At 39.0% G+C, this 14041-nt stretch overlaps 1 protein-coding gene across 3 annotated transcripts in view; it reads right to left on the bottom strand.

The window, feature by feature from the left end:
• atrnl1a (attractin-like 1a) overlaps positions 1-14041 on the bottom strand; it is a 329340-nt gene that overhangs the window by 242282 nt on the left and 73017 nt on the right. For 2 of the 3 annotated variants that reach the window (XM_026189694.2, XM_026189697.2), the window contains exons 12-16: positions 7392-7476; positions 3976-4187; positions 2606-2724; positions 1294-1410; positions 145-277 (exon numbers count right to left, since the gene is read on the bottom strand). In XM_026189694.2, the coding sequence (XP_026045479.2) occupies positions 145-277; positions 1294-1410; positions 2606-2724; positions 3976-4187; positions 7392-7476 (666 nt within the window). The remainder of the gene's footprint in view (positions 1-144; positions 278-1293; positions 1411-2605; positions 2725-3975; positions 4188-7391; positions 7477-14041) is intronic. The other variant, XM_026189696.2, reaches the window with a different exon arrangement.

The raw sequence follows: 14041 nt of genomic DNA, 5'->3' as shown, positions 1-14041 counted from the left end.
ATCACAAACATGCTGTGCAAAGACTTTGCAAAGCCGGGTGAAAAAGTTTTCAGATTCACTTGGAATAAAATGAGCTTCATGAATTTAACTTGAGGTACTTAATTTGCTTGCTACTATGTTACATGCGTGAGTGTTTCTCCTCACCAGGCAACGCCTGACACTCCTGCTGCTGTGGCTCCCACTGGCAGTTGACGTTCAGCAAGCAGCTCCTGCAGCTAGCCAGCCTGAAACACTCCAGCTCTTCCCTGCGCTTACACCTGGATGAGTCTCTTACCGTCTTCAAACACACACACAAAATAACAGGAAATAATATCAGTCGGGCTAGAGTTCTTTGACAGTTTTCTCTTCAACAATAAATACAGTAAAGCTAGAGAATTCGATATAGTGTGCAACAAATGGTGAAAATGAATAAAGTATAAATGGGCGTGGTGATTTAAACAGCCAACAGAACATGCAGAGTGGAAAAGAAAATCAATATGCAGGACACATTATACTGAGATGTAGTTTTTATTCTATATGCTGCACAGTTACACTGCAGCAGTTTTAGCTATAAGGTTTCAGAACAGAAAGGAAATTTGTTTTTTTTTATTTAAAAGTTTCAAAAAAAAAATCTAATTTGATCAGGTACCAGCAAAGTGTACTTTAGCCTAAAAAACAAAATCCCATTTTCTGCAAAAGGATGACACATCTTTATATCCATGATTGCACAGGTAAATACAATCCTGACCTTCATTTTTTTAGTCCACCACTTTCTTAGCATATTAACTAAAAAGTGATTTCTATGAAAACCTTGAAGGTTAGACAAAGGGCCAAGGAGAGGTCTTTGCTCATGTCCTGTTTTCATGACAATTTTTGCTTACGTATTTTCTTGAGGATTATTGAGCGTACATTTTGTTTTTCTGCTCCTGAAATCGCATTAAATGGATGTGTCATTTGGATTGATCCAAAAACAGACTCATGTTCAAACAAGCATGACAAGTCTTGTCTCAGAACAGAGACCATATTCTATGATTCTCTTTATTGCTTACAAATTATTTACCAAAACCTTCAAAAGCTTTTGATCAGTAACAATTTCTGCATCGCTCAATGACGTGAACAGCTCCTCACACCATAGTGTTCTTTTTCTCACACCATTTTTAGTACCACTTGTTGGAGAAAGAAGAAATGCATGAAATACATGCAAATTTGTACTTATATTGCCCCCCAGTGTCCACATAACCTTAGGGGCTATTCTGACCTGTGACCTTGCAGCCCAAACCTGAAGCTTAACAGGAAGTGTCAAATGATACACACATGTCCCCTTCTCCTGGCTCCGTGTTTCCACAAGCTCAGCTGATGTTCAGACAACATGGACGGAGGGGGAGACAGAGACAGAGCGCCGCCATGCTGCTGGGCCAGCTCCAGAGTCAGCTAACACACACACACACACACAAACAGTCCGATCCATTCACAGATTCAGATCAAATCCAGCCAAGCACGTAGACAGAAAGAAAGCAACAGATAGCCAAACACACAAAGAAACACACACAAAGCAGGGTTGAGATTAAAAACAGAGACTGTGAAAGGAGGAAACAAAATGAGCAAACGTAACAAAATAACACGAGAAAATATTTATAACAAGTTTAATTTCAGCCCAACAATTACTTTGCTTTTTATTTTTTTTAAATGTTCATTTTGATGCTTCAGAGAATAAAAGAAAAAACAAAAACCTTAAATGAGCGTGTGTCTGTGTGATCATTTAAAAAGATCACACTGATTGGTGTTGATTGTTTTAAGACTTTATATAAGACATCGACAGCTTCTTCCTTTAACCAGTCATATGAAAAGCCTCTGAACTTTCCTCCAGCATTTATCAGCTCACGTTTTCAGCTCACGCTCAACAAAGGATCGTTTCCAAATGGCTGCATCTCCAATTCTGAGTGCAATTTTGGTGACAGACAAGGAAAAGCCTCAGGCCTCGGGAGATTTATTTATTTTTTAAATGCATTTTCTTTAATGGTCACTTGAGATTGACTGCAAAAGCAAGTCAATCCTCACAGACTTGTATGATAAAATGTCAAATTTCACAGCTCTATAATAACTAAGTGGGGCATTTTAGGCATGGCCAATTTGACAGGTGTCCCAAATTAGGCAGCTGGAGGCAGGCCTTGCTTTAAATACTTTGGGTCATTACACTCGACCTTTCCATTGTCTTTTGTCACGTTTTATTGAGTAATCTAAGATTATGGCTTGCTGTGAGATACAGATCATCCAAGAAGTTTCTGCTTTGGTTTTGTTGAGTGTTGTATGCCACTTAGCTAACTAGCAAATGTGTGTGTTCCCCTATACAGCTTATGGATGAAAACCATACAAGCTACAATTAGCTGATTAGCCCTTTTTATACAAATATAATTACCTCTATCCATATTTTATACTTTCTATGGTGCCAAATTGCATTGATGCTCAGCCACTGACAGAACAGTCTTTGCACTTTTTATGACTTCTAGCATTGTCAGGAACCAATATGTTAAGTATTCCATCAAAGATTTAATTCAATTATTGCACTATCAATACTATACGATAAGGTTTACCATAGATATTTTACTGATAGTCAGTAAAGCCTCACCACAGTGCAGTTGCTTGAGGCAGATATGCACTTCCTGTCCTCACACCACTGACATCCTCTTGTGTTGGCAGTGCAGCTCGCACAGTCTGAGAAGCGGAAACACTGCTCATCTGTACTGTCTAAAAATGGAGAACACAGACAAATTAAAAAACATAAGCACATCGGTACAAAGGCAACAAAGACACTAGGTCACAGCCTTTTCCCCCCTAATCTGTATTGTTACTGTCTAAATAAAGTGTATGGACAAAATGCTTTCATACTATTATGGACTGAGCACAACTCGTACAGTTTTACTTTCAGTAATCGATTTCCACTTATTGAAATCAGCCAACAAATGTTTCAAAGAGTTCATCTGTTGGTGATTTGACTTCTTGACTAGCAAAGATGTAAATGTGATTTTCATGGAAAATGTGCACAGAGTCATCAGGTGAACATGTACAACTACTTAAACTATTAGGGCAGTGTAAAATAAAATGTATTACCATATTTGGATGCAATAATCAGGAAGCTACCAAGTGACAACTTCGTTATTCGGGATTTGCAGACCTAACACTAAGACTGTCTCAACATGCTAAACATAGATTGCACAGGCTGGCTCAGGCAGTAGAAGAGATGATCAGTGTTCACAAGGCTGCTGGTTTGACTACATGCTCTTTTTGAACTATAGTTTCTATAATTTGTTATTCTGGCGTCAGTAAAGAACACATTTTAACCTGTTATTGGGGTGTATTTTGGCGTGTGTTAGTCATTTATCGCATTACCCAGGAAAAAAAATTGAAAATGTATCATTTAACTTTTAAATTAAGGTTAGATTTTATTTTGTTTTTATGGACATTAATGGGATTTGTGTGCTTGGGATGACACATAAATGTTGTCATGAGTTATGAAGGTTAGATAAGGTGTATGTGAATTGCAATGAGCAGGCTTTTAAATGCAAACCCATTGATTTGATCTTTTAATTCATTCAATCCATGTGGGCTTATGCTCCATTTAAAACTGACAGCAAAATCATTTTCATAATTACTTTCTACTTAAACCTCGAGCGAGGTGCCTGAAGCAGAATACCTGGAAGAGCTACCGCATCTACATCTGGTTCAGACCGATCCTAATTACTTTGAAATTAGGTAATTGTTGCAGTGCTGACCTTCTGTTCCTGTAATTATGAATTGCAAACATACTTCAGAGCCCTCCAGAATAATTACGATTCTTGTGAAAAAATAAGCCTTTTGGGAGTTGCACTTGTGCTTGATTGTGTGGTACATTTCAGGAAAACTATGTTGACATGGCAGTGAAAATATTTAGACTGAAACAAAGAAACAGATGCATATAAATGGCAAAGAATTTGCTCGGTAAACAGAAGCATAACATACCAGGCCGAGCAGGGCAGAAAGGAGCAGGAAAAATGTGGTCGGGTGGTGTTGGCTTCCAGGGGACACATCTACTTTTCACCCAGTGACAACGAACACCTGGCCCGGCAGTGGCGCACAAACCTGGGCTAGAGAAGGCCTGGCAGGATGGAGGCGTGTAAGCCAGCACGTCGTTCAGAAGCATACCAGAAAAGCCTCCAAAGATGTACATGGAGCTGAAGATGAAGAAGGGACGATTATACAAACTAACAGGAAAAGAGAACTTATACAGAGAGCTGTGGAAGGAAGCAACAGCGAGACACTACACGCTTTATACAGATGAGAAATGCCTCCAGAAAGGAGGAGAAAGTTAGAGGAACACCTTTAAAAATAAACCTGGACTTAGGTGGTGGTGAGGGGGGGGGGGGGGGGGGTGGTGAAAAAGAAAAGCTGCTATTTTGAAGCAGTCCTTGTGAAGTTCAAAGCTGACATTTCTGAGCTCAAAGCTGACTTTTTGGTGGGTAAATGGTGTTAACAGGTCAGGCTGTCATTTCTCAGCCCAGCAATAAGTCAGTCGATGAAACTCCTGCAAACATTTAAGTGTCACAAAGCACTGATATTTATATTTTCACTATAACTTTTTCTATTTCACCAAACAAAATGTCTTGTACTCTCCGATTGTCTGGGACTGATGTTCACAGATTCTTTTCAAGAAAATCACAATTTGTTTTCAGGCTAAACCCTACGAGCAACAAGAAATGCTCAGTGCATCAACGGCAGGGTTTTCTTTGTTGTACATAGCTGTAATAAACCACATCTTTCTAGAAAGCAGAGCCCAAAGGCCATTCACACATCCGCCTGCATGTGAATGAGGGTGAGAAAAAGTTAGAGAGGAAAAAACTAGAAATGAATATAGGTCTCGAGGTAATGAAGTGAAATACACGTTGACATATATATATATGCAGTATCTATATATAGAAAGTGCAAAGAAAGTTTCTGACAGAGTGTAGCAGGAGAAACATCCACATACAGGCGAGAGCTGAGGTGGGAGAGACGTAGTTTCTAAACAGGGAGCTTCAGAGGAGCAGGCGGAGGAAGAAGTGACAAGAGAAGTGCCAACCAAAACTAAATATAAGATTGAGATAAAAAAAGATCAATCCATAAACAGTCTACACAACAAAACTATACCAGTCAAGGAGGAAGGCAGAGGCAAAATTCACCTGAGACGCTCAAGATTTGAAGGACATCACAGGAAGACATCAAGGAAATGAAAAAGTTGTGCTGGAGTGTCACGCATTGTGGATAGATGTGTTTTATTTGCATGAATGTAATTTGAGCAGGAAGGCTTGTTCTTATATTTTTCAAAGGTTGAATATCACTGCTGAAATGTCCAAAGGACGATTGGTAAAGGTACAGATTTATGATTAAAGTGGCACTTTTACAAGAAAACACTTAGGAAATGCAAGTTCATGCATGTTTTGTGAACCAAATCGCTTTATTTCAAGATACACTCAGAAAAAATAAAATACTTTGTTACCTTTAGTAATACGGGGGCTTGTCCTTGGGCAGAACTACCGTTATTTGTAGGCTATGACTGTTTCTCCTTCCAAAATTACATTAACTTCAGAAAATACATTACAAAGAACTTTCTATCAAAGTTTTACTATTGTACAGAGGTGGGACCAAGTCATTGTTTTGCAAGTCTCAAGTAAGTCTCAAGTCTTTATCCTCAAGTCTCAAGTCAAGTCTCAAGTAATGTCAGGCAAGTCAGAGTCGAGTCTCAAGTCACTGGTGTAAAAGTCCGAGTCAAGTCACAAGTCTGAAACTTTGAATTTCAAGTCCTTTCGAGTCTTTAAAAAAAAAACAACGAAAAAATAATGTTGCAGTTATGCTAAATGTAAATATTAGACCATGTAATTTTTAAATCTGTGTTTTTCTCAACACATGACAAAATAGTGAACTTAGAAAATATACACAAATTGTGAAATTGCACCTCTTTAAAATGCAGCTCAATTAAACCTAGCTCCAAGAATAATTTTCACCGACAGTTCTGAGATAAGCTGCATGTTATTCTTGGATGCGGTTGTAGGACCAGCTTTAAAATCGCATGACAAAAATATCATACACATAAAAAAAAACTGTATCACCAACGTAGCCTGGAAAACATTTGCTAGTTAGATGAAGTCAGCTATCTCATTGTAGCATATTTATATGCATATTTATAATCATACGGTTCTTGGAGTGAGTGCACACACTCATGAAGTTTAGTAACTTCAGGTCACTGCAACAAGCCCAGGTACAGTTTACCGACGGATGGGTGCAGGACCTTGAAATGCACCGTGTAGAACGAAAGACCATCGTACGTATCATAAGTTTACCAGTCTCACAAATTGTCGTCATAAATACACATTCATTAACTGTTTATTAATAGGACCTTTGAGCTCAACGGTAATTAATTAGTAGTGGAAATAATTTCTGGTAGCATCACAGAAATGTAGCAGTGACAATAATACTGTATGCTGTAATCGTACTGGGCAATTAGTGATACAAAAAACCTGTTTTATCCTGTGAATAAAAGTATATGTTTTTGTCAATGTACCACAATAACAGAAGCGAAACGCAATATTGTGTCAGGATAATTTACTATTTATGCACAATAAACAAAGGAGCATAGCGCGACAATTTCTGTTCAGCGCCAGACTTGCTTGTAACCTATATCACTAATTATGTTATGAAAATGACGTATTAACTACTAAAAGACACTGACCTTCGTGTAAATGCTTGGAGCAGACTAACCTGTGAGCTGGAGGGTTCTGGGACGTTATATTTGATCTTTGAATGGCTGCAAACCAGGCCATCCGTCGCGTCTTACTTCGGAAACATGGCTCGAACAATTTCTCTTCAACGACGTAATCCGATAACAACCGATCTCTTTACCCGTCGGCTTCCCGTGGCTGTCATGCGACCGGCTATTGCAGTTAATAATACAACAGCTTCTTGACATTTTTGTGTTTCTTTTTATCGCTGTATAACTGATTTCAATTGAAAGCCTGCGTGCGCTACTACCGCTTGCCACGAGTTCCCAGAATCCTTTGCGGTTCTACCCGTGAATGACGTCACATTTTCAATCTCTATATAATATGCATGTTAAATTTTATATTTGGGGTAAAATATCAAGTCTTTTCAAGTAAACCGGTTCAAGTCCAATTCAAGTCCCAAGTCATTGGTGTAAAAGTCCAAGTCAAGTCACAAGTCTTAGAACATTTTTTCAAGTCAAGTCTAAAGTCATAAAATTAATGACTCGAGTCTGACTCGAGTCCAAGTCATGTGACTCGAGTCCACACCTCTGCTATTGTATATAGGGTGGAAACAAGAATTAGCCAGATAGAGTCTGGGATTGGATCGGTTAGGGGGACGTGTTATGAAAAGCAGAAACTCACCCGTTGCTAACCACAGCAGAGTGTCCAAAGCGGTTGATGTCCCGGTGCAGGCCTGGTCTGGGAAGGACAGTCCACTCATCACAAGCTGAGGACGAGCACATGCAGACACACAACGATGTTTAGGAATATATTCACTCGTGAGTGTGTGCTGCTATACTGCTGCAGCGTTTGAAAACCAAAACATAAATAACCCACTTATTGAGGAAGTGATAATGCACTGCACAAAATAAACAGACAAAGAGCTACTGTGAACATCACTGTAAGCAGCAAAATTACAGTTTTCCTTAACTGGTAATGCTAACGATAATATACGACTGGATAATATTGTCTTCATTTTTCCCCATGCAGTTATAATAGAAGAATAAGGAGAACCATACGTACTATATGCAAGAGCAATGAGCAGTAGAGTGTGACCCACAGCTCAACCCCTTCCCCCAATTCCATAAGAACTCATTACCATAACCTTCTCACATCGAATTATGGCGATCGAGAGATGATAGGGGAGATAATGTGGGAGCTGACTTCATAAAACACATCATGCCACAAATATGATCATAAAACAGCCTCCTCTCTTTCTCTCTCCCTCTCAAGTTATCATTGGTGCTATTCAGCTCTGTGTGTTTTACTATTTGGATTTTACAACTCTCTGATGTTTTAATGACCCCTACATACTCCCATTATATTAATATGGAAATGACTGAGTGACTGAATGTGTGTGTGTGTGTGTGTGTGTGTGTGTGTGTGTGTGTGTGTGTGTGTGTGTGTGTGTGTGTGTGTGTGTGTGTGAGTGAGAGAGATAGATGGAAAAGGAGTCCAAGTTGTGAGTGTAAATGTGCCATTTAGCTATAGGCGCCTTTCCCTAAACACAGAACGCTGGTAGAGTTGAGGACACCAGGTTGCTAACGACCTCGTTAAGCGCTGTGCTAATTGGGAGCGCTTGTTTAAGAGCGAGGGATGCCACAGAGGACGCAGTGACGGGACAGACAAAAAGAGGTTATTCTAATCAACGCCAAGAGCAATGGGTTCATAACTAGCAGGGGTTAAAGGTCATTCGTATTAACACGACAAGAAGAGTGATGCTGATGTAATCAGGCAGCTCTGAAGAACGGTGATTGTGCGGCTAAATTAAACAGCACCGGTTTGTAGGTATTTAACTCAGGTTTTTTTTTTTAAATAGGTTAAGTTTTAACGATTTTTAACCTCCCACAGCAAGATTTCTCAAGTCTTTTTGCTCGAGAAACTCAAAAATCACTAAAGCGAGTAAGTTGTGGGCTTTGAAACGACCTCCCTGAGGAGATAATCTGCAACCTCCTTCAAATCACTTCTAAAAACACATTTTTACAAACTCACTATTATGTGATGTCATTACATTTTTGTGCAGTCTTTTTCTTTAACTGCTTTTAAACAGGAAGCTCTAATTTCCAGCTTTCTGTTGAAATTCTGGATTCGGCTTTGCTAGTCTGTCAAAGCACTTTGCAAAAGAACCATGTAAATGGAATTATTATTTAATATTGTTTGACAAAAAGACTGATGAATAATATTTATGAATAAATAAAACTTAGGGTTTAAACAATGAGAAGCAGAATACCAAAAGTTTATTAAGAACGCACAAAAGAAGGGCAAATAATTTATAAGACAGCTGCTATTAACACTAGACATTTTTACTCCAGTGTGGAGATTTATCCTTGTAGCATCTATTTCTAGAGCTTTGCACACACACACAGCTGTTTGTCAGCTCATGTTTAATATAACCTGCAAGGACCTGAATCAAATTGGCACCTCTACCTGGGTAATCATCACTCAGTGTGGGATCCAGGTGTGCACAACTATATGGCATCTAACATCCATCTAAAGCCTGAGTCACACGTGGTGCTAAAAGTTTAAATATTTTTCACTTGTGGCACTTGGCACTCTGAGCACCGAAATAAGCTTAGGCACTACAGGGAATCAGCAGTGAGGCAGGAGTTTGTTTCCTTGAGAACTTTCCAAGTTGTGCTGGCTGCAGAATAAAGCAGCTGACGTTTATCTTCGATATTTTATTCACTTGTTTTGCTCCAGAATTAATCATTACAACCAAAACTTCACTTGAATTTGTGCATCAGAATTAATAAATCATGTTGTTAGTACTGAATATACCAAGGTGCGCTTGGTTTGTTATTTTCTCTGGACTGATTTACTGTTACTGAAGTCAGTGAGAGAGCGGTTAAAAAGAGAACGGGCCCATATCTTTTAAATAAGCAGGTTATTATTAAAGCCAGCGCTATTTTTAATTAATCTGCAAGACAATTATGACAAAATGTCAACAGCTTCCTACGTTAATATTTCCGTGTGTTTTTTTTATGTTCACTTTATAATATAATTATTAATAATTAATAAGCCTTGCAGTTCTTGTGAAGCCAATAAACACCCTCGGAGACCTGCTGTATGTTTCATGTGATTTAGAGAATCTACCACATGAAACAGTCTGCAAGACACATAACTGCTAAAATAAGCAAACTAATAACCAACAGCATCAGAAATATATAATAAAAAATAATACGGTTTTGTTGTTTTGTGGAGTTCTCGCTTTTGTTGACCGAAATGTCCCAGCTGTTTGCAATCTGTGTTCCAATAGAAAGATAGAAAACAGTAAACAAGCAGATTTGCATCTCTGTGCTGCTTCAGGCAGCCCAAGGTAAACAGTTTCAAGCCCTCTTCATGGTGAGAGGACAGATTTCTGATTGAACGCTTTAAAGTTTTCTTTTCTTTTTTTTTTGTAGGTGACTCAACGTTGTGACTCCACCTCTAAGGGAATGGATAGTAACAACTACATGGACAAAAGATGGATTTTCTAACATAAGCGAAGCAATAAAATCTGAGGTACTAATTCTACTAAATCCTAAGTGGACAAAAAAACTATTAAAAGGAATTAGCAACTCTGAATGTAAATGCCTCTAGGGAAAAAAAAAAAGTATTCTCATTTTTCCATTTTGTGTCCCGTCATTTTCCCTTTCCTGTGTCTTCCAGTTTGACTGAATCTAGACCTTTCTTTATGACAAGTTCTCATTAATTTGGGAAACCCTGACGAGGCTGGGAATGGTACCTAAAATTGATATGCTGTTAAAAGGACGGATGGATGGACTTATTGTCTACTTATTGTTTGAATGACACATTTCAACTTGTGGCATTTTTGAGATTTTACTTCTTGAGGATCCAGAGCTTCCCCATGCACCTTGGAAGTAGGAGTGAACTTGTGCTTGAAAGCTCTACTCTATAAAGAAAATGTAATGTGGAACTATGATTCGTGCATGTGAATCAAGAGCCTGATTGTGATGATGAAGCTGACCTCAAACCTCCAGCCACAGCTAAAAATCTTTCTCTAACAAGCTCTAAATGAAAAAAAGATTACAACCTCTGTGACTTTTGATCCCATCCTCTAGCCATAACCAGCCACCCCGAGACTGCTGTCAAATTGTCCACCCAAGAACTGCAGGCTCAACAGATACTTATCAGCCACAACACACATACAGTCATACACACACACAGACCCACACAGATTTTAATTTCCTCTTAGGATATGAGAAAATCTGTGTTAATAATGCATGGTGGGACAGAGGGAGAAATCACGAGTCCAGATCGAAGCAGCCGTGCGACCGGGCTGATTGACAGTTTGATCGGATCTGTGCTAATGGAGAACTTGATGGAGAAAGGCGGGAGGAGGAGGAGGACATGGAGGTTTGAACGGCAGCCACTGTCTGCTCCTCAGATACATCCCGACTTCCAACATCTTCCAAACAAGCTTTCAGCTTGCCACAGGCCTTTCAGCGAGATCTGTGTATGTGTCAGGTGTTTGCGTGTTGCACACAGAGCGTGGGCGTGCGCCTATGGTGTGTCAGGTTGGAGAGGACTGCGTTTTTAATCAGAGTTCATTTTCCCCCAAAATCTAATTAGAAGTGTGAGGGTGGCACGGTTAAGGGGAAGGGAGGATGTGGGAGGATGGGAGTGGGGAGGAAGGAGAGCTGAAGGGGGAGAATTAAATTCAAATGAAAAGTGCCTTCCATGTCTACCTGAATCTAATGTGTGGCAGCAGAAGAGCAGGAGAAGCTAATAACGTCATGTCACCCCTCCAAGGTTAGCGCGGCAAAACAAAAACAAATTAGTGCTCCAAACGCCCCCGCTCGCAGCGAGCGCAGAGACAGGGAGGAACGGAGGAGCAAATGGAGACAAAACAAGGGATGGAGAGAAGTGACTTCACAGGTGGAACTAATTAATTATCTCCTGAAGAGATGCGACAGAGGGCAGAGCTTTAGAAAAGAACTTGTGCAGATCAACACTTTCTGTGAAGACGCGTAGATACGAAGCCAAGCAACCCCCTGTCGTAACTCTAAACATGTATAGTATTTTTCACAGCATGTCCTATTTAACACTAAAGGTTTCCCCCATAAATGACCAAATTGTGCTCAGTCGAGACGCATTATTCAGAATGACAGCAATTAACACATTTCTCAGACTTTCCAGAAACAAATTTGTATTTCTTTAAAGTCAAGAATCAAATAAATTATCTGCTGTGCTTTTAGTTACGATGTTATTGTCAAAGCCAACTGATGTTTTTTGTTCTGCTGCTTGAAGCCACTTTAAGAAAAACTGTTTCCCAGTAACTTGTGTTCCACTGCAGGAAGCACCTCTGCACGGCCTCCTTTAGTGCCATTTTGGAGGAGAAAAAAGTAGCTAGTCTGAGGATTTTTGAGTGCCCCTGATAGCCTGCTTATAGAGGTTCAGCAATCTTAGGGTATAAGAGCTATATTGTGCTTCTTGTTGTGTCGATATACTGTTAGGATGTTTAAACATGCCCTGTTTTGAACACTGAAAGCAGTATACATACAAATAAGGGAAAGTGAGCCCAAAACTTAGGAGGTTCTAAATGCTCCGTTTCTGTTTTTTTTTAAATTAATTTATTTATTTTTTACTCTCAGTTCTATGTGATTGGAACATGGGCAGTAACAACAATGATAAACCAGGATTATTTTGAACTGTGACTCACACAAAGCCACCCTGGAATAGTCTAACAATAAAAAGAGGGAGGTAGAATTTTATATAAAAGGTCCTATTTAGGTCTGAGGATTGCTGCCCTCTCTGAAACTTCAACAGCATAAACTTTGACATGAACAAGAAGAAAAGCCTTTAAGCAGCTCAGCTCTCTCCTTTTTTGTTATTAAATTCCCCTGTCTGTGCATATGCAGAATTAATGTCGCAGTTAAAAGTGTTTTTCATCACCTCATGTTTGGGTGGAGCCACAGACATGTAAACAAACGATATAGGGGCCTTTCCTGTATCTACACCACGTTGTGCCAATATGAATACTGTAACTTCAGCACCGTAACAAGAAGGAGAAGACGTTTTCTTCTGACTTCTTTCCATTTATAAGGAGATTCATAAATGCCTTCATCGTGAAGTTCTTGTACTTAGAAATTCACTGATACAGGATTTTAAGACCAATACTCACAATGAAAGCTGGTGAGTTAAAAATAGAATAGATTCTTTTTTCAAACATGCAAGAAAAATAAAGAGATAGCATATTGTCTTAGTAAAGACTATATGCTAATTCTATTTAAAGATAATCTTGTTTGTTTTGTTTTAGGGGTTTTGTCGCGTATTCCTTGCTTAAGTTCTGCCCAACAATGCTCGGATCAGCTGGTTATGTTTGTGGACTTCCAGACACATTTAAGTTGAAGTGCTTTCTGGTCGGAAAATGATGGTTACTCACGATGATGGTCTCCACTTTATACATTTTAATTTATCAGCCCTTATAAATGCAGATGCCAATAGAGCAGTAAACAGCTAATAAGGTAACATTATCTGTAAATGATTAAAAACCAAAGACAGGAATCACAAAGAACAAAGTAAAAATCAAAATTTTCAAATTTAACTTGAGGGCAAAAATCACAGATTTAGCTAAAGTTAGCAGGGATTAAAGGAAAAGTGTGAATGCAGCAAGAGAAAGAATGAAGACAGGAAGGAGGAAACTATAGCTAGGAGACATTTCTTGGCTCAGATTTAAACTCTTCTTTTTTTTAAGCTCCTCATAACCCTGAGTGTGTTAACAGTCACCACACTGGCCCAGCGGAGGCCTTTAATTCCACATAATCCCTCTCTGGGTGAGAGGAGTCTGTTGCACCACAGTGAGGAAAGAAAGGAATTCCATGCGACACACTCCACACCGATATATGATGCTAGTGCAGCTTTTAGCTTGTCTAATTATCCCATTAAGCAAAAATGCAACTACTGAAACATAAACTATTTTGTTTCCTTAAACCAAGGCAATAGTAAACTGAACATCTTTTCGTTTTGGTCGGTTGTTCAGCACTAATTGGAATTCTTCATCCTGGACTGTAAGAAACTGACGCTGATATTTCCTTTCGGGTATTTAATTAATCAATTCCTTGAGAAACCTGGCACCACAACACTCTGTAGTGAAAGGAATCATTAGGGTTTTTTTTACTTAAAAAAAATAAATGCCCAAAAAACAAACGAAGAACAAATTTCAACTGCCAGTTTGTCAAAAAATATAATGTACTGTGCAAGGAACATGGTTACAACAGGGATGGAGTAATTCTGTAAAACTAAGAAGATATTTAAGATCAAGGTCGTAAACCAGATAAACTTCTACTAGA

Source organism: Astatotilapia calliptera, chromosome 13, assembly GCF_964374335.1.
Source record: "Astatotilapia calliptera chromosome 13, fAstCal68.1, whole genome shotgun sequence".
NCBI classification, from domain to species: domain Eukaryota; kingdom Metazoa; phylum Chordata; class Actinopteri; order Cichliformes; family Cichlidae; genus Astatotilapia; species Astatotilapia calliptera.
This window is presented reverse-complemented; position numbering and strand designations above follow the sequence as displayed.